This window comes from Gnatocerus cornutus, chromosome 5 (genome assembly GCF_029298725.1).
Source record: "Gnatocerus cornutus isolate USDA-ARS CGAHR chromosome 5, icGnaCorn1.1, whole genome shotgun sequence".
NCBI classification, from domain to species: domain Eukaryota; kingdom Metazoa; phylum Arthropoda; class Insecta; order Coleoptera; family Tenebrionidae; genus Gnatocerus; species Gnatocerus cornutus.
In genome coordinates, this window is record NC_142237.1 from 11,617,140 (window position 1) to 11,637,435 (window position 20,296).

At 42.3% G+C, this 20,296-nt stretch overlaps 5 protein-coding genes across 5 annotated transcripts; 2 read left to right on the forward strand and 3 right to left on the reverse strand.

The window, feature by feature from the left end:
* Positions 1–990: 990 nt before the first annotated feature.
* On the forward strand, positions 991–3,535 carry LOC148174477 (SET domain-containing protein SmydA-8-like). The gene is made up of 3 exons (XM_088037456.1): positions 991–2,231; positions 2,280–2,452; positions 3,327–3,535. Exons 1-3 carry the CDS (start codon positions 1,085–1,087, stop codon positions 3,438–3,440), a joined length of 1,434 nt encoding a protein of 477 aa, XP_087893582.1. The 5' UTR covers positions 991–1,084; the 3' UTR covers positions 3,441–3,535.
* Positions 3,443–5,500, reverse strand: LOC148174478 (cytochrome P450 6k1-like). Its single transcript, XM_088037452.1, has 3 exons — positions 4,080–5,500; positions 3,805–4,035; positions 3,443–3,760 (listed from the first exon to the last, which is right to left on the reverse strand). The coding sequence occupies exons 1-3, from the start codon at positions 5,158–5,160 to the stop codon at positions 3,591–3,593; spliced, it is 1,482 nt and encodes a 493-aa protein (XP_087893578.1). The 5' UTR covers positions 5,161–5,500; the 3' UTR covers positions 3,443–3,590.
* An 873-nt stretch (positions 5,501–6,373) lies between these two features.
* Positions 6,374–9,281, reverse strand: fand (Pre-mRNA-splicing factor SYF1 fand). Its single transcript, XM_088037451.1, has 3 exons — positions 9,172–9,281; positions 8,068–9,124; positions 6,374–7,997 (listed from the first exon to the last, which is right to left on the reverse strand). Exons 1-3 carry the CDS (start codon positions 9,223–9,225, stop codon positions 6,559–6,561), a joined length of 2,550 nt encoding a protein of 849 aa, XP_087893577.1. The 5' UTR covers positions 9,226–9,281; the 3' UTR covers positions 6,374–6,558.
* A 430-nt stretch (positions 9,282–9,711) lies between these two features.
* LOC148174480 (alpha-aspartyl dipeptidase) lies at positions 9,712–10,738 on the forward strand. The gene is made up of 3 exons (XM_088037455.1): positions 9,712–9,954; positions 10,004–10,095; positions 10,145–10,738. The coding sequence occupies exons 1-3, from the start codon at positions 9,857–9,859 to the stop codon at positions 10,702–10,704; spliced, it is 750 nt and encodes a 249-aa protein (XP_087893581.1). The 5' UTR covers positions 9,712–9,856; the 3' UTR covers positions 10,705–10,738.
* Positions 10,700–14,429, reverse strand: LOC148174481 (uncharacterized). The gene is made up of 3 exons (XM_088037450.1): positions 13,039–14,429; positions 12,005–12,990; positions 10,700–11,712 (listed from the first exon to the last, which is right to left on the reverse strand). The coding sequence occupies exons 1-3, from the start codon at positions 14,277–14,279 to the stop codon at positions 10,769–10,771; spliced, it is 3,171 nt and encodes a 1,056-aa protein (XP_087893576.1). The 5' UTR covers positions 14,280–14,429; the 3' UTR covers positions 10,700–10,768.
* Positions 14,430–20,296: the final 5,867 nt, after the last annotated feature.

Consider the following 20,296-nt stretch of genomic DNA (forward strand, 5'->3'; position numbering starts at 1 on the left):
CTATATGGGCTCATTTAACGCAGAATTTTGCGCCGAATCCAAAAATATCCTTATTTTTTTGCGTACGTCAACAAATAACTAAGTTAGAATGTGTTTAAAATTTTATGTTGCCCCCAGAAGGCCAAAATTTTGGAGGTTCGAAAACGATTTTGCTCGATATCTCAAAAACTACGACACATCAAAAAAAACCGTTTTCGCCATCGTTTTTCTCGCGATTTTTTAGGTAAGATTTCGTTCTTAGATTTTCCAAAATTCAAAAATTTGATTTTGTCGAATAAAACTGCATGACTAAAAGTATGTCAAACTTCTGAGGTCGATACCTCGCTTATTTTTCTAGCAAACTTGTATTATTATAGCGCATTTTACGCAGAATTTCGCGCTGATGCCAAAAATTTGTGTCAACAAATCATTGAGTTATGACCGTTTGACTGTTTGAAATCTAAAGTCTAGAAATCTACCACAATTGCGCTTCAGCACTGCAGATGTCACCCAAATCTATTTTCGAATATTTTTTATGGTTATTTTTACTCTCGTGAAATTAAGATTAATATTAAAATAAAAAACAGTTAATTGAAACGTTTTTTTTATTAGTATTCAAAATTTTTTTTAATTTTCAAAATATAACCAGAAATTCGCTTTTCTGAAAAAAACAACCAGTGTTTCTGATTTTCTTGAAAATCTCACTTTTGACTTCACACTTCTAACGTAAATAAAGTCTGAATTGCGTACAAAATTTTATATACGACTGACCTCAAGCCGTTTTTTTAGTGTGAGATCAGTTCTATGGGTCATTTTATTTTACTAGCACTATAAAAGCCACTTTATTGCCTCACTCGTTTACTCAAACGTTTCCCTCTAAATTTATACCATTTACGTCTTCCCTTGACGCAAACCACTGAAAATAGCCAGACGCTTATTAAACCCGATCAGCATCCTTCATCGGAAGCACCTGTCCGAAGACCCTTCCCTCACCTCTCAGTATATTTTTAATAGCAGCACCGAAGAAACGAGTACACACGTTACCTCACACTCCAACGATTGACTAATTACTCTTGACGTTAGCCAAATCTATTTTCAATTCGAAATGCAACGTAACATCGACACTTTAACCAGAACCATCCACAAATACCTCGAACGTAACTCGCTCTTTGTCGATAATCCTCCTTGGGAAATCAAGAAGTCTGATCTAGGAGGGTTTGGGGTATTCGCGACGAAAAACATTGAAGTTGGGGAGGTGATTTTTAGGGATTTTCCGGTGATTCTAGGGCCGAGGGCTGCACTGACGTGCCCTTTATCCTGTGTTGGGTGTTGCAGCAGGAAGAAGTTAAAATTCTGTGAGAGACAGTGCGGGCTGCAAGTGTGCTCAAGCAAGTGTCAGAACGCGGAACCGCACCAGAGGGAGTGTAAAGTGATACGAGCATGGAAAACCCAAGAGATCCCAGAGGAGCACTTGGAGAAACTCGGGAAGGTGTTGGCTCCCATCCGATCTTTATTATTGAGCGAAGAAGACAAAAACCTCGTAAAATTGTTAAAATCCCACCGATCCAACCAACACGGCTTTGAAGTCGACGTCATGAAGAACCTCCTCCACCTTAACATCAAAGAAAACGAAGAAAACTTCATGAGACTCGCGTGCTCGGTCATGGACGCCAACGCCTTCGAGGTTCTTGTAGGCGCCGAAGACAACCAGTCGAGTGTTAAGGGCTTGTATCCTCTCGGAAGCCTCGCCAATCATTCATGCACCCCCAACACAATCCACGTTTTCGACCACCGCCAACACATGGTGGTGCGAGCCTCTAACTACATCCCCCAAGACACGGAGATCTTCCATTCGTACTCTCGATGCATCTGGGGGACTACAACACGCCGCTTCCACTTATTTCGCACCAAACACTTCCTCTGCAAGTGCTCCAGGTGCAAAGACCCCACCGAGTTCGGCTCTTACATGAGCGCGATTCTCTGCAAAGTCTGCAAAGTCGGGAAAGTCATCCCCATGGAGCCGTGGCAATGCGAGAGCTGCGGACTTGCAGTTGATAAAAAGAAAGTCGCTGGATTAACATCTCTGCTCGGATCGACTCTTAACAGTTTCGCGAATGACGACATCGATGTTATGTTGAAGTTTGTGCAGACAAAACTCCCGATGGTGGTGCCAGAGACCAACGAGGCTGTCGTGGAAATGAAATATAAGCTCATTTGGATTTTAGGGTACAGCCAAAACGCGACGTGGACAGGTGAGACACGGTGATGGTGTCCGAAATATCACCACGAGTTATTTACAGAACTGTCCGACGAGCTTCTTTTCACGAAAGAAAAATTCTGCAAGGATCTCCTTTCCTTGCTCGACACGCTAAATTTAGGACAGTGTAAAATGAGGGGGTTGTTATTGTACGAGTTGTATTGTTGCTGCAAGGAGGCCAGCAAGAGGCAAGCAAAAGCTGAAAGCGTCTTGAAGGTATTTGTTCATAAATTTTATTAGCAACGGCCCTTAGCAAGGGAAACAATATTTAGGTGTTGTTGAACTACAGGCATAAATAAATTTCAAGGCTAGTTTTGTTTATTTCGCTACAATCTTGCGAAGAAAGTATTTCAGTTATTTTAAAAATAAAACTTGGGACTGCTCCAGTGGGTTGTTATGAAGTGAAATTTATATTAGCGATATTTTATTAAATGAGTTGGATAAGTGCAACGTCTTGTTTTGCTAGTTTTCTAATTTTATCGCATTTATGAGACCCACTTGAATTTATAAATAAAAAAATAAGTGAGCAACGGTAAAAAAATTTGGAAGCCACGAAAAGTAACTGAAATATTTAACGTTTTGTTTTTGCATAAAAAATAACGCGTCCTTATTTTGTCGTGGAGTTCATGAAATTTCCAATCGCAATTGACTTTGCGAAAACACGTCATGTCGTAACTGACACCATCGCCGCAGGTTTGAGGTATGAAAACTAATAATTTGAGAGATTTGACAGTTTTCGGATAAGAAACCGACGTACGTTCAAAATCCATGGCCTACCTAGAATGTAAAATCATACAATAGTTAACGAAATGTTAAGAAAATTTGTATGGTTCGATAAACGACATCCCTTAAGGTTGAACTATCCATATTTGAAAATTTTCAATGTAAAAGTTCGTTCAAAGTGGCACGAAAACGAAAAGAGCTATTTACATGCGGAGCACAAAAAATTGTGACGCTACCCTAAGAGATTTATTCTTGGTTTTATAAATTTTTTTTTTCGATTTTAGAAAATTTTATTTTTCGTTATGAAAATTTGACTTAGCAACAACGCTACACATGAATTTCCCATTTTTTTTTACTTTTTTTGCAGAGCCAGGAAAAAAGCCTCCTCTTAGAAGCCGCCGACATCTTAATGTATGACGTCACGGCTCCCACGGAAATCAAGAAATTGTGGTCCGAGGAAATAAACATGAATGAACACTAATCGATGATTGTTTTCTATTTATTTTTATTAATAGATTTTACCAATCATTTCCGTGTTTTTACGAAGCAACACATTCAACAAATTCACGTTTTTGTGATTAACACCTGTCGACCTTCATTAGCACAACCTTGATCCTCTTTTTATTAAAACCTAAGCCTTTATAATTTTCATGTGAATGCCACTGACCACATTAAACAATATCGAAGTGGTACTGGGATCAATATGAAGATGTCTCCTCGTCTTCGAGCTCGGAATGAACACAAAATGGTTTAAAAGAGAAGCGACTGTGAGTTTCGCTTTTACCATTCCGAACCGCAGACCTGAAAAGTACCATGATGATGGTTCTTTAATCTTAGTGACGTACCAATGCAGTTTCGGGGACCATCACCGAATGGTAGGTACGTATAAGGAACAGGGATGCGTTCCGGATCGAATTTTAACGGCTCCGGGTAAAACTCCGGATCCCGTTGCAAACCCATAAGCGGGATGATCACAGGAGTACCTTTTTCAATGGTAACGTCGGTTCCGGGAACTTGGTACGACTTCACACACAGGCGGTTGAGCATGGGAAGCGGTGGGTATTTCCGCATGGTCTCTAAAATAAAATTCAATAAAACGACCCGGGGGACTTGAGGATACCTTTCAAGACTTTATCTAGAAGTGGCAGGGAGATTAGGTCTTCGTATTGGTACTTGGAGATGTCTCTTCCGAGATTCTTCCGGATTTCTTGTCGCAGTTCGGTCTGGAGCTCCCCATCGCGAGCGAGCTCGTGCAGACAGTAACAAATAGTGAGAGCCGAAGTTTTGAAGCCGGCGATGAAGAAGAGGAAGGCCTGGGAAACTATCTCTTTGACTGAGAGTCCGGTGGCTCGCAACTCCATCAACATGTGAAGAAAATCCAGTCGCTCCACTTTATTTCTATCGCGATATTCTATAGTTTTCGTGACTAACTCTGTGAAGAAGTCCTCCACAACTTTGTCGTTGTACGCAATTTTTTCGATGTTCCCCGGGTTCTGGAGCCCTTCCTCCACAGCAACTCGCAACAACTTCCATCCGGAATGGTTGAATATCCTGTTGACCATCCGAGCGAACTCCGTGTGCGGATCCTGAAGACTGTTAGAATCGATGCCGAAAGAAGTAGCTCCGATGACATCAGCAGTGAACCTCATGAGGACTTCTTTAACGTCCACAACACTGCGGGTTTCAGCGTACGGCTCAAAGAACCCGACTAGATTCTCACAGTTCTTCACGACGATGTTGTAGATGCTCTTTATTTTGCCCGAGGTAAAACTTGGCGACATCTTCGCTCGAATGGCTTTCCATTCTTCGCCTTCCATGGAGAAGATGTGGTGACTAAGAGGAAGTTCGGTTCGATTCCCGTACATCCCGCGGTCAACGAAGTGGTCGAAATCTGTGACGAGGACTCTTTTGACGATTTCTGGGTCTATGGGCATGTAAATTGGGCCGTTGAAGAAATAAATTCCGGCGTGTTTGCACCCTTTTGCTTTGAAATGAGTGTAGAGCTCTTCCAGTCGAGTGTAAACGCTCTTTTTTCCCCATGCTGAAGATGCCAAGTTACCAAAAGGAAAGGAAGGAGGTACCGCCGGTACGTTCCTCTTCTTCCAGTAGGTGAAGCAGTACCGGTAGTACAAATAGTACCCACAGAAAACTGTAACGCCACACAGCGACAATGCAGCACTTATGGAACTCAATATAAACATGACGAAGGTTATGTCGGCACTGTTATCTTGAACAAGCACACCGCGGAACAACTCTCTAGCAAAAACACGAAGTTTGCCCGTTACGTACTAGTTATCCATGTTTTATTGCGATTATGAAGGTTTAAGGTTTGTAATCAGTCAATGGCAGCTATAGCGAGTGATAAGAAGTCGCAGATACTGGCGAAAGATAAATAATAAGATTTCGCGTGTGGGAAGAGAAAGTAAAGGAATGAGTTCAATGGGTCAACTGTGATAATGACTTAATTGTTCGATCTTTAAGTGGGTAATAACGGAAGAATATTGCAGATTTTACACTTAAAAGTGTGGAAATATAGAGAATGCGTCATCCAAGCCCCACCTAGTCTCGCAAATTTTCCACGGTAATTAAGTTTTGAACATTTTTATAGTGGAAAATAAGTTCGCGGTTCACACGTCGTGCATTAGATATTTACATAACAAGTGCGAAAAGTAATCAATTTCGCACGCCTGTGAATATAGATGGACGAGGCGCTAGCCGAGTGCAGATATTACACGAGTACAAGAATGATACTTTCCGACATGTTATGTACACTATTTTTCCTACGACCTTTCATCATCAGGAAAAAACTATAAGTCTGACAATAATAGTTCATTTCTTATCTATTCAAAATGTTATTTTTCTACAACTTCATATTAAAAAGGAAGTATTCCACATAGTTAGATGGTTGATATTTTCGTACATCCAATTACGAAAGTAAAAGTCACTAAGTCCTGTCAAAATTGTATTGTCAGAAACGACTTAACCAATTATTTTTTACCAGTCTAGATATTTTAGACAAAAATTCAAGTTACATTTGTATTTCAAAATAACTGTCAATTTTGACAGGTCTGTGCGGATATATTCATATCACACTAGTGACTTTTACTTTCGTAAATGGATCTACGAAATCATTACATTTCGGAGTCATTTAACCGTGTAAAAAATGCCACTTTCATACGGGGTCGTAGGAAAAATAGTGTACATAACTTGTCGGAAAGTGTCTTTCTTGCACTCGTGTAATATCTGCACTCGGCTGTCGCCTCGTGCATCTACATTCACACTCGTGAGAAATTGGTCACTTTCCGTACTTGTTATGTAAATATCTATATCAGAACATGTAGTATATTATGCTTCGAACGCGAAAGTGTTTGATGTCGGTACAGGGTTAGTTGGGTCGAGGCAGGAATTTGTGGGTTGTATACTATTTTGTTTTGTATTATATTTTCAATGATTTATGAATGGAAACATTAAAAAAAAAGTTCAAATCAATCAATGAAACTTCTTTTAGACACTTAATTCAATTGTTTTTGGAAAGAACAAAAGTACTTTTCCAATTTCAACTACCTGGATAATGAAACATAAATAGAAGAAACTTAACGTTACGCTTCCTCTTCCGCTTCATCGGTTTCCTTTCGCAGCCCCCCAAACACCTCCATGGGGATGCTCTGTTTCTCCACCGGCACCTCCTCCACTTCATCCTCCTCGTCATCCCCGATGTCAATCTCATCGGGATTAACCACCTTATCCTTATTATCCCCTTGCGTCTCCCCTCGCACAAACATAATATTCCCCGGCCTCGCCGACGTCCCCGCCATCTCCGCCGCTTTGGCCTCCAGCAACCGCATCCCGTCTTTAACCCCCGGCGCCAAATCAGCAACAGTTCCAGCAATGGAACCTGCAGAACTCAACATCTGCGCCGACATCATGTTAACTTGCGTGTTGTACATCGCTTGGATGCTCCTCTTGATTCTCAACATCTCTCTCATCGTGTCTTCGTTTCCGTGTCTCACCTCGAACTCTTTCCATGTCTGCCAGAACTCCATGGTGACTCTGGGGTCGCAAATCTGACTACAGTGAGCGTAGATGGCGCGGGCTCTGTCGATTTCGCCGAGTTTGGTTTCCATGTCTGCGAACCGGACGCACATCTCGCGTGTTTTGTCTTCGGGCAGGACCTCAATGGCTTTTTCGTAGATTTGGCGGGTTTTAGGGATGCCGTAGATTTTCGCGGCGCGTTCGATGTAGATATTGAAGACTTCGAACATTTGTTCTTTAGGGACGGCGTTGGTGGCGCGTTCGTAGACGGCCATGGCGTGGCGGGCCATGCCGTATTCTTCCTCTAGCTTCGCGTACATCAAATACAAGTTTTTGGCGAAATCTGGAGGACACCTCTCCAGACACTGCTCGAAGAGGTCTCGCGCGCGCTCCAACTTACTTCCTCCGTATCGCTTCAGGAACTTCGTCAAATAAGTGTTCCAGATGTCGTACACATTCGGCCACTTGAAGAGCGAAATTCCTTTCTCGTACGCCCGGAAAGCCTCTTCGAAGTAGTTATTCTCCTCCAAAAACAGTCCATAATTGATTATAATCTGCGGAGTTGCAATTTTGAGATCGATAATCCGATCGTACACCGCTTTGCACGACTTAAAAGTACCAAAACTCTCCTCGAGGTCGGCGTACAGAGACCACACTTTTAGGGACTTGTACAGGCGAGCTTGCACAGTTTCGGAGTCGTCGTGGTAAGCGACTTTGCGAGACGGAACCGTGGAGGCTTTCTGCACCAGTTTCAAAGCTTGCTCGTAGTTCTCATGGCCGATTTCCATTTCCGCCCATTTGCACCAAACTTCCGCCAAATCGTCGACTTTCACGAACGCGACTTGAGTCGCTTTCTCGAAGATCAGACGGCTGTCTTCGATTTGATTGTTGCTGGCGTAGAACTTGGCGAATTCGATCCAGAGGGTGTGGAGTTTGCCCACGGCGAGCTTGGGGTCGACGGTCTGGACGGCCTCCGTGTAGGTGTTGATGATTTCGTGCGGTTTTCCTAAAAGAAAAGAAAGAAAGAAATTTGGTATTTGGGAATAAATTGAATTTTTGATAATAGAAGTTCTCACCTTCATATAATTTGACTCGATTGTGCCACTCCTGCACGTTGTGTGGATTCTGCCTCAGTAAAACAGAATTTAGCAGCAACATCCGCCGCTCCATTAAATTCTCCAGTCTGGCCAACCGCAGGTCCAATTCAACATCATCGTCTTTGGTGGGATTGGGCAGTTTTGCGATCTCCTCCATCCTCTTACTTAAAGTCAGTTCTTCAAATTGCGCATAAGCGTCAAACACCTGCGTGAAATCCCGGACTGTCGTCACCGTCTGAATGGCCTCTTCGTAAATATCCCGCGCCCTCTCAAACAACCCGCTCCTGACATAATAAGTCGCCAAAGAATTCCACAGATGCCCCAATTGATCAGTGTAGCGTCTTAGCCCACCTCTGATGATGGCATCGACGTTCAAAGACCTCACATCTTCGGGATTCTTGGAGATAAGCTCACACAACTCGTTCCAGAGCTGGTGCTTTGACTTGCCATGCTGCGACACGAAGTTTTCGTCATTTACGATCTTGGCTAAGACAACGGCGGCTTCGTCTAGCTTCCCGATTTCAGAGAGATACTCAACGAATTCCTCCGCGTTCTCAGGGCAGAGTTTAAGGTACCTGCGGAAGACTCTCAAGGCGGTTTCGTGGATATCATGCTTTTTGATGAATGCGAGATAAAGAGGCCAAATTCTGTGGTGTTGGGTCACCGGGAGCGCCCTCAGAGCGCGGTCAAAGACTTTTCTAGTTCTTGTAATTTTACACTGGTCTGTTAGAAAACTGCAGTAGTCCATCCAAATTCTGGGCATTTTGTGCATGAACACGAGGGCTCGTTCGAATGCGTTATTAACATCTTCAAACGCAGGGTCTGTTATGCAGCGGTTTTTGACCTGGAGGCGGCGAGTTCTTAAGTAGTTGTACCAAAGTTTGTAGGAACCTGGGAGCTCTTTTAAAGCGCGCTCGTAGATTATATTCACCCCTTGTTTAGGGGAGCGCTTTTTGTGGTCGATGTAGCGGAGCCAGTGCTTGACTGAAAAGGGGTTGCGGAGGATTTCTTCCTCATAGGGGAGATCGTCGTCCGTCTAAAATAAAATAGTCAAAATTGAGCAAAACAACGAGAAATGCTTACAAAAATGATCTCCATTGGGGTGGTTTTGTCCGAAACATCGCTAGAAACCGGCATTTTGCTGGGTCGTTGTACACACTAATTGAGGTTAGAAAACTAAAGTGAAGTTAGCCATTACCAGTGACATTTGACATTTGTGCACTTGTTTCTCGAACTTTAGATCCCTAATTTGGAGTTTTACCCCCACTGCGAAGCTCGTCACACACCACCACAAAAAGTTGGATGTGATAAAATTGAATTGAGTACAATAGTGGTGACTTTACATCAAACGCAAACTTTTGATGTGCTCTCCTGTTTAGAACAGTTGGTTTAAAAGTAGGTAGATGTGCAAATCCGGCCGCATGTAACAAACTTGTTGGTGGGGATTTAGGGATCTAGATTTAGACGTTTATTTGACAGACGGCGGTAATTTTTAAATAACGATATTTTGGAACATGTTTACTCATGACTCTGCCCCAAAATTGTCTCCTTAATGATACACCATTTCTTGGAATTCTCGAATCTGCTCACTGTGATTGTTCGGGGGCTCAAAAGGCACAAAATTAAGAAATTCGGAAACGTAACCTCCAAAAAGTATTATCTTTTGTGTCCGTATTAATTTCCCTATCTCTGCACTAATCTGTATTGTAAAACTTGAACTTCTCATTTCAGAGTTGCTGAGCAGTTCATTACATTTAAATTTGTCGCCATGTCTATGCCGCGTTTATTGCTTCTTTCGTCTTCAGTGGTCCACGGCTACGATTTTCTCCAGTATGCAGCCTCTGATATCACTGCCTTCCTCAGCAAGTACAAAAAAACGACAACAAGGGGGCACCAACTAATTGTATTTTCACAGAAATCGTGTTTCGACGGTGCTGTTCATCCCCTATGCCTCCACAGACCACGATGCGTACCTCCAGAAAGTAACCCCAGTCTTTGGAAAGTGGGGTATCAAACTACCCTCTTCTCTCCTTCAAAACTACCAGTTTTCTTTCAGGTTACCAAGTTGAAGGTATCCACAATACCAACCCCATCGAGGCGGTAAAGAAGGCCGAAGCAATTTTTGTCGGTGGTGGCAACACGTTCCTCCTCCTTAAGACTTTGTACGACCAAAATTTAATTAAAATCATCCACGATAGGGTGGTAAAGGACGGGGTGCCTTACATAGGGAGCAGCGCGGGAACAAACATAGCAGCCCCCTCGATTCACAATACGAACGACATGCCAATAGTGTTTCCCCCGAGTTTTAACGCGCTGAACTTAATTCCGTTCAATATTAACCCCCATTACGTTGATCCCGACACCAACTCCACCCACAAGGGGGAGACGCGAGAAGAAAGGATTTTGCAGTACCACCAGTTGCCCCAGAATTTTCCAGTGTATAACGTTTTGGGATTGAGGGAGGGAAGCACGCTTTTGGTGGATGGGGACACAGCGACTTTGAAGGGAATTGCAGATGGACGGCTTTTTATCAGGGGCAAAGCCCCCCAGGAGATCAAGCTGGGCTCGGATTTGTCTCTGCTGCTGATAGGCAGCCCAGCGAAACAAGCAAGCTGATTCAAATTTTATTCAATAAATTTCAATGTCTTAATTGTTGTCCTATTTTCTACCACACTTAACGCTATAAACACCTCTCAAACATTTGCACTGCAAGTTTCAGCAGTTCCGGGTCATGGCGTTTCGGCGCCTCCACGTAAGTATCCTTTAGAGGCAAATTACACAAATGTCTCCGGATCATAAGATCGCGGCGCGCCGATAAAGCTCTGCAATTCGGCCCCACGTTGGAAAACAGGGCTTTTCTGGTCGCTTGCTTCTCTCGAATCGCCAATTGCAAAGCCGCGACGGGATGTGAGATCTCCACTTCAACTTTCTCTTCTTTAACTCCGTTGACTGTCGTTTCGTTCTTCTCTTCCGACTCTTTTACCTTCGCTTCTCGTAAAATATCTTTTACTAGATCTTCACCAGCGAGCTCCACCGAGATGCCGAGATTCGCCAGAACGTTGTGACTTTCCCACCGTCGCTTCGCTGAAGTCATCGGTTTGATCCTCGGCCGTGACTCGGCGACCAGACTCGCCCAATCGACCCCAAGAGCGTCACCGATGCCCTTAACGCGAGATTCCTCCTCGAGTTCGTCTTCGGAAATCTCTTCAAAGTCCAAGTCCATGTTGTCTTCATCGATGGACTCGTCTTTGGGGATGCGGTTCGGGGAGCGACTTGGGGATTGCGACTTCTGCGACGCGGAGGAGTTCTGCTGGTCTTTGATCGAAGAAGTTTCTGTTTGTTCGGGAACTGTGGGCTCCTCGGGAACGAGCTCATTGATCTCCTCGTCTCGATTTAGAATATCGTCGGCGTCGTCACTAATCTCGCTGAGATCGTCTTCCAATTCGACGACGCAAGGTTTCTTGGTTTCGACGGGGCTTTCCAGGGGCTCTTCTGCGGGTCTTTTGGGGGCTATGGGGTCTTTTTTGGGCTCCACTTCGGGCATTGATGTCTTGGAGTCGGAGCGGTCTGAACGGGGGTCCGGGCGGGAAGGCTCCTTCCTGCGGCCATCGGACGTAGATTCATCTAAAAAATCACAAACCTATTACTGGGAATCACCTAATAAAAGATAAAAAAGATAACGTAGCTATAAGTTCAGGGGAATTAGGTTTTAAAGAATCCTTAAGTCATCAGCAATCCCCCATTTTAGAGGATGAAGCTCCCACGTTAGGTGAGAGAACTTTTTTTTTATTTAATTCCTGATGCCTTTGGTAATTTTTTCTGCCAAGTTTTAAAACTTTTATTTGTTTTTTTCGATATATTTTCCCTCGATATATCTAAGTGGGGTTTGGTAATAAAAAATGCAAATCGGGCTTACCATCCCTGTTGTGGGAGGTGGAGCTCCTGGGTCTTGACCTCTCTCTCCAATCCGCCGGCCACCTCCTCCTGTCCTCCGCTGACCAATTGTACAACCGCCAGTCTTCTTCCGTCAAATGTTTATGATCCGCCCCCTCCCAATTTTCGCGTCCTTCCCAATCAATGGGTCTTCTTGCTCGATCCCAATCGTGATCAGGATAATCAGTCTCCCAATCGCGTCCTTTGAGAGAAGCCGGTGGTCGCGAGTCCTCCCTCACGTACCTCCGATGCTCCAACTCCAAATCTCTTTCGTCTCTTGCGTCCCACAAATCCCTCCGACTCCTCCTCTCGTCGGGATACTCCGGTAATCGCTCCTCCCTCGAATTATCATTGTAGTGATCGTCCATCTCCAAGTACCTCCGCTCCTCGTGCCTCGCCCGATCGTAGGGACTATCATACTCTTTATCTTCTAATCTCCGATCGGGATCTCTAATCCTGCTATAATCCCGATCGCGATCATGATCTCGATCGTAGTTCCGATCGCTCGATCTATCGTAATTTCTATCATAGGCGCGATCTTTCTCATCGCGCCTCTCCAGAGATTTCCTTCGTTCTGGCGTCCTCTCCCTTCGATCGCGATCCCGGCGATCGCTTCTCTCCCTTTCGGTCGAGTGTTTCCGACTTGGAGGAATTCTGTCTTCTGGGAGAGGCAACAACCGCTCAACTCTATCCCCGGAGGGTTTATCCAACCCTCTGTCTTCCCTCCGCCCGCGGTCCCTCCCTCTCCGCTCCTCCTCTTTCTTCGCCAATTCCTTGAGACGTTCCCGTTCCCGTTGGCGTTCCTGACAACGCGCGAGAGCCTCCTCGCGTTCTTTTTCCCGTGCAGCTTCCCGTTCTTCACGTGCTAGGCGGCGCTCGCGTTCCCGATCTCTCTCCCGTTCGCGGTCCCGGGAATCACGTTTGTCTTTACGGAGTTTGTCGTCGCTGACGCGGTCCTTGGGGCGGGATCTGGAAGAAAGACGTTAGAGCTCTTGCGAGGAGGAACATGAAGATTACCTGTCCTTGTCGTCTTTTTTCTCGCGAGTTCGCTCCTCTTTCGGTGGGGGACTCTTGTGGTTGTCTCTGCGCCCACTGCTGCTGCCGCTCCCTTTGGATCTACTGGGGGAAGACTTCCGGTCACGGGAATGCGAAGAGTCCGGAGTGTCCCTCTTTTTGCCATCCTTCGCGGATCGGCTCTCTCTTTTCGGTGACCGCGATTCTTTCTTCTTGTGGTCTTTTTCCTTCTCGCGTTCTTTTTCTTTCTCTTTAGCCCGCTCCTTGTTTCTTTCTTTTTCGCGCTCCCGTTCGCGCTCCTTCTCTCGTTCTCTTTCTTTCTCCCGTTCTTTCTCGCGTTCGCGTTCTTTTTCCTTCTCCCGTTCCTTCTCCTTCTCCTTTTCTTTCTCCCGTTCTTTGGGTTTGGGTGATGGCGTGTGGTGCTTCTCCTTTCTCTCGCTAGATCTGCTTGTGGGTCTCGGCGACTTCGCCTCGGCGGATTTGATGGGGACGCCGGGTTTGATCTTCAGCGGCGGTGTCTGCGACTTTCTGTTCCTCGGGGGAGTCGGTGATTTTGCGACAATCTTCGGTTTGGCACCTTTCTTGGACTTCTCGCCGCGTTGGGACGAGGTTCTTTTAGTCTTGGGCTTCTTTTTGGCAGGTCTCTCGTCTGAAGACGAAGAGGAGTCCCGTTTTGACTTGGTTTTCTTGTTCTTCTTCCTCCGCGTTTCCGTGGATGAGGAACTGCTGGAGCTGGAGTCGTCGCTCGACGAACTCGACTCTGACGAAGTAGACGAACTTTCAGTTGAAGGACTGCTCTCCTTCTTGACTTTTTTGTCTCGTTTTCTGGCTTTGTTCTCCATTTTCATTTGTAATTCAAGTTCTCGTTGGAGTTCCTGGCGGCGCTTCTCTAGAGCATCAGGGTCAGCGTCGGCTAGTTCTTCGGGGTCCCAGTGGTCCCAATCTTCCTCCGCGTTTCCTGGATGCAGTCGCTTATGCGCATTTTCTTTCCTCCGCTTCGTTTCGGTTTGGCTCTTGGCTGCTCTTTGTTTCGACGGACTGATTAAGGTGTGGGTAGAAGAATACTTACAGCCTTTCCCGTACGGACAAGTGCCGTTTTGAGCCCAATGATGGCAGAAATCTTTTTGTTGAGTCGTGCTGGCTTTCGTGCCTAAACGCTCGAACACGCTAGGTCGAGGCTTGGAGATTTCTTTGTTTTTCGGAGTTAAGTTCACCGTTATTTTCCGTTTTACTTGTTTAGACATTTTCACAAAGAGTTCTTGAGTTGGGGAGTGAAAATTGCGGACAAACACTTGGGGCTACCATATTTACGTTTCTTTTCACGATTGACGTTTGACGTTGCCGGCACATGCGACTGTGAGGTTATCGGCCAACGCACACTCAATCGGGACGACCAGATGGCGCCACAATCTCTGCTTTTCAAGGTTGGTAGCACTATTTAAATTGTTACTTGTAATTTTTTAATATTCAAATAGTTCTACCAACCTTGTAATAATCAGATTTAATCAGCCCGAACAAACAAAAAAAACCCGAATTCAAATAAATTCTGAACAGTAGTACAAATCTCTGAAACGACCCTTTATCTTCGATCGGTAACGTATCCTTCCCGTTCTTAATACGTACTTAATATTGTAGATTGAAAAAATCTTAAAGCTGTAAAAGGTATGCAAATTGAGAAAAAGTCGATTTCAAAGTTAATTGTAGATAATAAATGTTTAATTAATCCGCAGGCTTAAAAGTGGCTAAGCACATAATTCGTTTGGCGGCGGTTCTTAACAAAAAACTTTGTCCCCAGACAACTTGTAAGTGTAATCTAGATGATCTTTGATCAGTATCGATCTTAGCGTTAAATTATTTTTTGAGAAGACTGATTATTAAATCTATTGAATTTAAGAAAACGAAATCCAAGATATTTGTCTCCAGTATATACAAGCGAGAGTTTTTTGTTGCCGGTGTAAACAAATTTGTAAGAAACAGAACTCACGCGACAGTAACTTAATACAAATTTTTAAAATCCGATCTAAAAAATTGTAAATTCTGTTACTTTTAACGCTACAGTAACGAAATTTGCCACGATTACTACTTATAACATACTCATTATATGTATGTACCTAAAGGATCTGTACGTTGAGAACAGAAAACTGCAAATATGAAGACGTATGGATGCAGCTTTTCGCCAGTGCTTCAATATATCTTAATTTTGGTTTTAATTTTAAAATCTTAAATTGTTTCATTAATTTGTCCTACAAGCGAGGTAAACACTGACTTTTGGGTACTGCTCATCGGGTGCAAATTTTTTGTTACCAAAATAGAGAGGATAAAATCAAGAATGCATTAAACACTAGTTCACAAGCGGATATTCACCCCTGTTGCAGCTTCTCTTTTTTTAAGAAGATGAAAACTTACTCGTAGCGTCCATTTTACTACGTTACAAGATTTCATTCATGGAGGTATTGAATATTAATTTTTAGGTACCCAGATACACCTCAGGAAGGCAACTAGTCAAAACATCAGTAGATGGATCAAGAGTACTCTCTCTTTCTCTGCAGCTGGTATTGATACTGAGAAATATTCTCATTTTGCAAGACATACGAGTACATCTACCTTAGTTGTTAAAAAACAGGGAATTTCCATAGATGTAATTTGGAAGACCGCTGGTTAGGCAGAATAATCCTTGTCTTTCGAAGGGTTTTATAATTACCTACCTGTAATTAAATACCTGTACAAGGTACCACCTTTGAAAGGAGCTTAATTAATTAATAGGGTAGCATCACTAATTTTTTAGTAAATCCTTTAATCGTATTCAGGTATTCTTCCACACATCACTAAATAGTTTTATTTTTTGATGATTGTCTAAGGGAAAAATCGCAACACAGCTTTAAACATCTACAAGTTATTATAAGTGATTAGAGGACGAGAAACCGCCATACAATTATTTAATCAAATGAATTTAATGAAATTCGATTATAATTGTATAAGGTTTCTCGTCCGAATAATCACTTCCCTCCCATCCCAACATATCTGCCCCAGTTGGATACGTTGCAATTTTAGCTAAATAGGGCTTAATGCTTTAAACATAATGAAGTATGGCTGCCGCCTAGAGATATAGTTGTGCCAGGGTTAGCAATAATGTGGCGGTATATTTGATTGCTTTATTTTTTTGATTTTTTTTCCTTAGAAATATGCGCGGATTTGGGCCACGCTAGAGCGTTACTACAAGTTATTATAAGTGATTATTCGGACGAGAAACCTTATACAATTATAATCGAATTTCATTAAATTCATTTGATTAAATAATTATGTAAAATTAGTCTACGCATGTGAAGTGCTAAAAATTATTTCGCTTTTAGCCAAGTTATCATATTTAATTAATCAAAAAGTCATTAAAGAATCATTTTACAAAAATTATATATAGCATTCAACATAGTGCACGTTGAACAGATTTATATGCAAAAAACAGAAAGCAATTTATTCAAATAGTTTTCGAGTAATTGTGTTTGGAAAAATACATTGAATTTGCCCTATACTGAAATTTGTTTGATATCCCCTTAAATAAAAATGTATATATTTTTTAACATAAGCCTACCCGTTTATTAACATTCAATGCTGAAATTATAATACCTACCCCGATTTTTACAATGAACACTATTTGTATGGAAAATTGTATTTTGTCGTCCAAACTATCTGTTGGAAAACGTTAGTTTGCCGATTTTAATAGATTGCACGACTGGTAATTTATTTACTTGTTGCGAGGTGAAGTTTGTTCGTCGCCGATTTTAACCATTCTGTCGGAGAAAATATTAACAGTCAACATTAATTGTCGAGCACATATTTTTTGTCGCTAAAATTATTATTAATGTCTGACATTCACCTCTTTTCATCGTTCCTACTCTGTCGCTCAGTTATTTAAATTTATCGTTGATTAACAACTAATCAGTCGGGGTTTTCCTATCGGGAAAATCTTTATATTTATCGTGCTCTTATATATACCTACCCCGAATAAATAGGTGAATTTAGGAATTCCAAAAAAAACTTGGTCGTCTCGATGTCCTTGGTAACTCTTCTGTGCATTGTCATCTAGTTTCCAGTCTTTTCTCCAACCGCGAAATCATCCTCGAAAGAATTTTCTTCCTAAATTTGTTGAAAAACCCTCCTCCTTTTTCCGGGCTTGGGACCGGCAACAGCCTCCTTAGAGATACGTAAAGTACCCCAGGGGGCTTATATCATAAAACTTACTATAATAAATTACTAAGGTATTTTTAGTTCAAACACAAATCTCATCGACTTGCAATAATTGTAAGTTACCACAGTAAGTTTTATGAAACAGGCCCCAGGATGCTGCAGGCGGAGTTACACCTAAAAAAAAGTGTTAAAAAGGAATAAAATAGTATAAAATGGTATGCTTACCTGGGTATAATCGTCTTTTACATAACAATTTCGTTTTCAAGAAGTGAAAACAACTGTTAATTGTACGAGTCGCTTAAATGCAAAAGTCGACATCTGCATTCAATTCTAATTTTCAGAGCAATTGAAAAAGCTTTGTTAGCGCTTTTACTTTTAAATGATGGATAATAAAATTAATAATAATATAATAATAAATATAAATAATAATACTATATATACACCTTCGTTACTTATAAGCTCTTACTTTATTTATTAGTAATAATTATTAGTAATAAATAAAATAAAAGCTTATAAATTACGAAGGTGTTTTCAATGTTTGGTTTTACATTTAGGCGACTGATAATCTCTTACCTGCATGTTAACACACACTAACAAAAGCACTAACACTACCACTGCGCAAAACAACGGGAACACTAACACTCCGCGAAAATCCGCAAACGAAACATAAACCATGAAGGAAAAATCCTACCTTGTGAGATCCAACGTCGCCATCGTCTTCGTACACGGACCTACCTTTAATCCTGATTCCTAAGCAGTATCGTCGCGCTCCTGCCACTGCATCCCCGTCTAGGTACCAGGAAGCAGGAACCACTCACTCACTTTGTTTTAAAAACGATTTTAATTTTACTTTTAAGACACTAAATTATTTCGCGCATTAAAAATGACTTCGGCTCTGTGTTGCGAAACTCGACTTTAACTTTGACACTCGCGGAAGACGCGGTTTCGACGGTTTTTGCGAGGAGGTGGCGATCGCGGAAGTTCCGAATTTACGAAGAGTTATAAAAAGAATTGTATTCTTTTAGCTAAACATAATTTTCTCTTACCTGCATGTTAACACACTGACACAGTGTCACTACTACTACCACTTGTCAAACAACGAATGCACTTGCACTCCGCGAACAACTCGTAAAGAAAAAACATCGCATCGCGAGGTCCATCGTCGTTCAAATCCCGTCACCCAGAAGGAAAAAATCCTACCTTGTTGGATCCAACGTTGCCATCGTCTTCGTACACGGACCTACCTTTAATCCTGATTCCTAAGCAAAGTATCGTCGCGCTCCTGCCACTGCATCCCCCTCTAGGAACTGGGAACCAGGAACCAGGAACCAGGAACCACTCACTCACTTCGTTTCAAAAACGATTGTAATATTACTTTTAAGACACTAAATTATCTCGCGCACTAAAAATTACTTTGGCACTGTGTTACGAAACTCGAGTTTAACTTTGACACTCGCGGAAGACGCGGTTTCGACGGTTCTTGCTAGGAGGTGACGCGACGCGATCGCGGAAGTTCCGAATTTACGAAGAGTTTATTATATTCATTTAGTTAAATTTAGCTCCGCGAAAAAATGCAAACGTAACTCTGAAGGAGAAACATCGCATCGCGAGGTCCATCATCGTTCAAATCCCGTCACCCAGGAGGAAAAAATCCTACCTTGTTGGGTCCAACGTTGCCATCATCTTTGTACACGGACTTACTGCAAGAATAATTTTATTAGAAATTTGAACCGACATTTTAAAGTTAGCAGTTAACTTACCCTTTAATCCTGATCCCGAAGCTGCATCGACAGGCTCCTACCACTGCATCCCCCTCTAGGAATCAGGAATCAGGAACCACTCACTCACTCACTCACTCACTCACTTTGTTTTAAAAACGATTTTAATTTTATTTTTAAGACGCTACAGAAACTGAACTGAACTATCTCCCGCACTAAAAATGTCGGCACTCGAAATTAATAGTGAAATTAAAATAAGAGGAATATTAAGAAGAAAAGAGAACATTAATAGATAAAGTGACAAAATTAAAAACGTCGTAAAATGGTGGAATGGAGGAAATTTTAATAAAAATAGTGTTCAGATGAATGGGTGGTTGGCCAAAGTGACTCATCGAAGATTGAACAAATAGGACACCAGTTGGAGTTGAAAAGTGTAAAGTGGCAAGAAAAAATGAATAAAATTCGGGTGACTCTCTTCTCATTTTTTAATAAGAAAAAAAGAGAACATTGAAATAGATAAATTGACAAAATTAGGAGCGTCGTAAAAAGGTGGAATGAAGGAAAATTTAATAAAAATAGTGTTCAAATGACGAATGAATGGGTGGTTGGGCAGAGTGACTCATCGAAGATTAAACAAATAGGACACAAGTTGGAGTTGAAAAGTGTAAAGTGGCAAGAAAAAATGAATGAAATTCGGGTGACATTTCCCCTATTTTTTAATAAGAAAAAAGGAGAACATTGAAATAGATAAAATGACAAAATTAGAAACGTCGTAAAATGGTTTAATGGAGGAAAATTTAATAAAAAAAAGTGCTCAGATGGGGAATGAATGGGTGGTTGGGCAGAGTGACTCATCAAAGTTGGAGTTGAAAAGTGTAAAGTGGCAAGAAAAAATGAATGAAATTCAGGTGTTTCTCCCCCCATTTTTGGTCTCAAAATACACCCCTTTTTCGCGAACACAGACACCGTAGGGGATCTTGGTGGATTCAAAATAAACTCAGCTCCCGGAAGTCCACCATGTTTAACGAAACAAAAGTTTATCCCGTGAGTAAGCATCTTGACCAAGGTGTCCCGTAAAGTGTGTCCACCCTTCTAGCAAAACTAACCGGACATTTACTTTCAAACAAACTCCTAGTTAACCGCCTTGAAAAATAAATTACCTAAAATGATTCTAAACCCTATTCTGAACTCTATGGTAAATTTTGATTCGAAGGGCAGTTGTGCTTTCAAACGACAGCTAGCTAAACTCCCGTCCCTATAGTGTCCTCGTCCCCCTCAACATGATGTTCGTTCATCGCGCGCCCACATACTAAGGTCTGTCGGCTACCAATTGTCCAGTCGAGGCCAGTTTTTCGGTGGTG

Excerpts from the sequence above, each read along its gene's own strand:
- LOC148174478 (XM_088037452.1), bottom strand. The coding sequence starts at position 5,160 with ATGTTTATATTGAGTTCCATAAGTGCTGCATTGTCGCTGTGTGGCGTT. Across the intron at positions 4,036-4,079 it reads TCTAGATAAAGTCTTGAAAG|AGACCATGCGGAAATACCCA; the intron begins GTATCCTCAAGT and ends ATTTTATTTTAG. Across the intron at positions 3,761-3,804 it reads TGGTCCCCGAAACTGCATTG|GTCTGCGGTTCGGAATGGTA; the intron begins GTACGTCACTAA and ends GGTACTTTTCAG.
- LOC148174481 (XM_088037450.1), bottom strand. The coding sequence starts at position 14,279 with ATGTCTAAACAAGTAAAACGGAAAATAACGGTGAACTTAACTCCGAAA. Across the intron at positions 12,991-13,038 it reads AAAAAAGACGACAAGGACAG|ATCCCGCCCCAAGGACCGCG; the intron begins GTAATCTTCATG and ends TCTTTCTTCCAG. Across the intron at positions 11,713-12,004 it reads CACCTCCCACAACAGGGATG|ATGAATCTACGTCCGATGGC; the intron begins GTAAGCCCGATT and ends GTGATTTTTTAG.
- LOC148174477 (XM_088037456.1), top strand. The coding sequence starts at position 1,085 with ATGCAACGTAACATCGACACTTTAACCAGAACCATCCACAAATACCTC. Across the intron at positions 2,232-2,279 it reads CCAAAACGCGACGTGGACAG|AACTGTCCGACGAGCTTCTT; the intron begins GTGAGACACGGT and ends AGTTATTTACAG. Across the intron at positions 2,453-3,326 it reads AAGCTGAAAGCGTCTTGAAG|AGCCAGGAAAAAAGCCTCCT; the intron begins GTATTTGTTCAT and ends CTTTTTTTGCAG.
- fand (XM_088037451.1), bottom strand. The coding sequence starts at position 9,225 with ATGCCGGTTTCTAGCGATGTTTCGGACAAAACCACCCCAATGGAGATC. Across the intron at positions 9,125-9,171 it reads CCCCAATGGAGATCATTTTT|ACGGACGACGATCTCCCCTA; the intron begins GTAAGCATTTCT and ends ATTTTATTTTAG. Across the intron at positions 7,998-8,067 it reads TCGAGTCAAATTATATGAAG|GAAAACCGCACGAAATCATC; the intron begins GTGAGAACTTCT and ends CTTTTCTTTTAG.
- LOC148174480 (XM_088037455.1), top strand. The coding sequence starts at position 9,857 with ATGTCTATGCCGCGTTTATTGCTTCTTTCGTCTTCAGTGGTCCACGGC. Across the intron at positions 9,955-10,003 it reads ATCACTGCCTTCCTCAGCAA|AAATCGTGTTTCGACGGTGC; the intron begins GTACAAAAAAAC and ends GTATTTTCACAG. Across the intron at positions 10,096-10,144 it reads CCCAGTCTTTGGAAAGTGGG|GTTACCAAGTTGAAGGTATC; the intron begins GTATCAAACTAC and ends GTTTTCTTTCAG.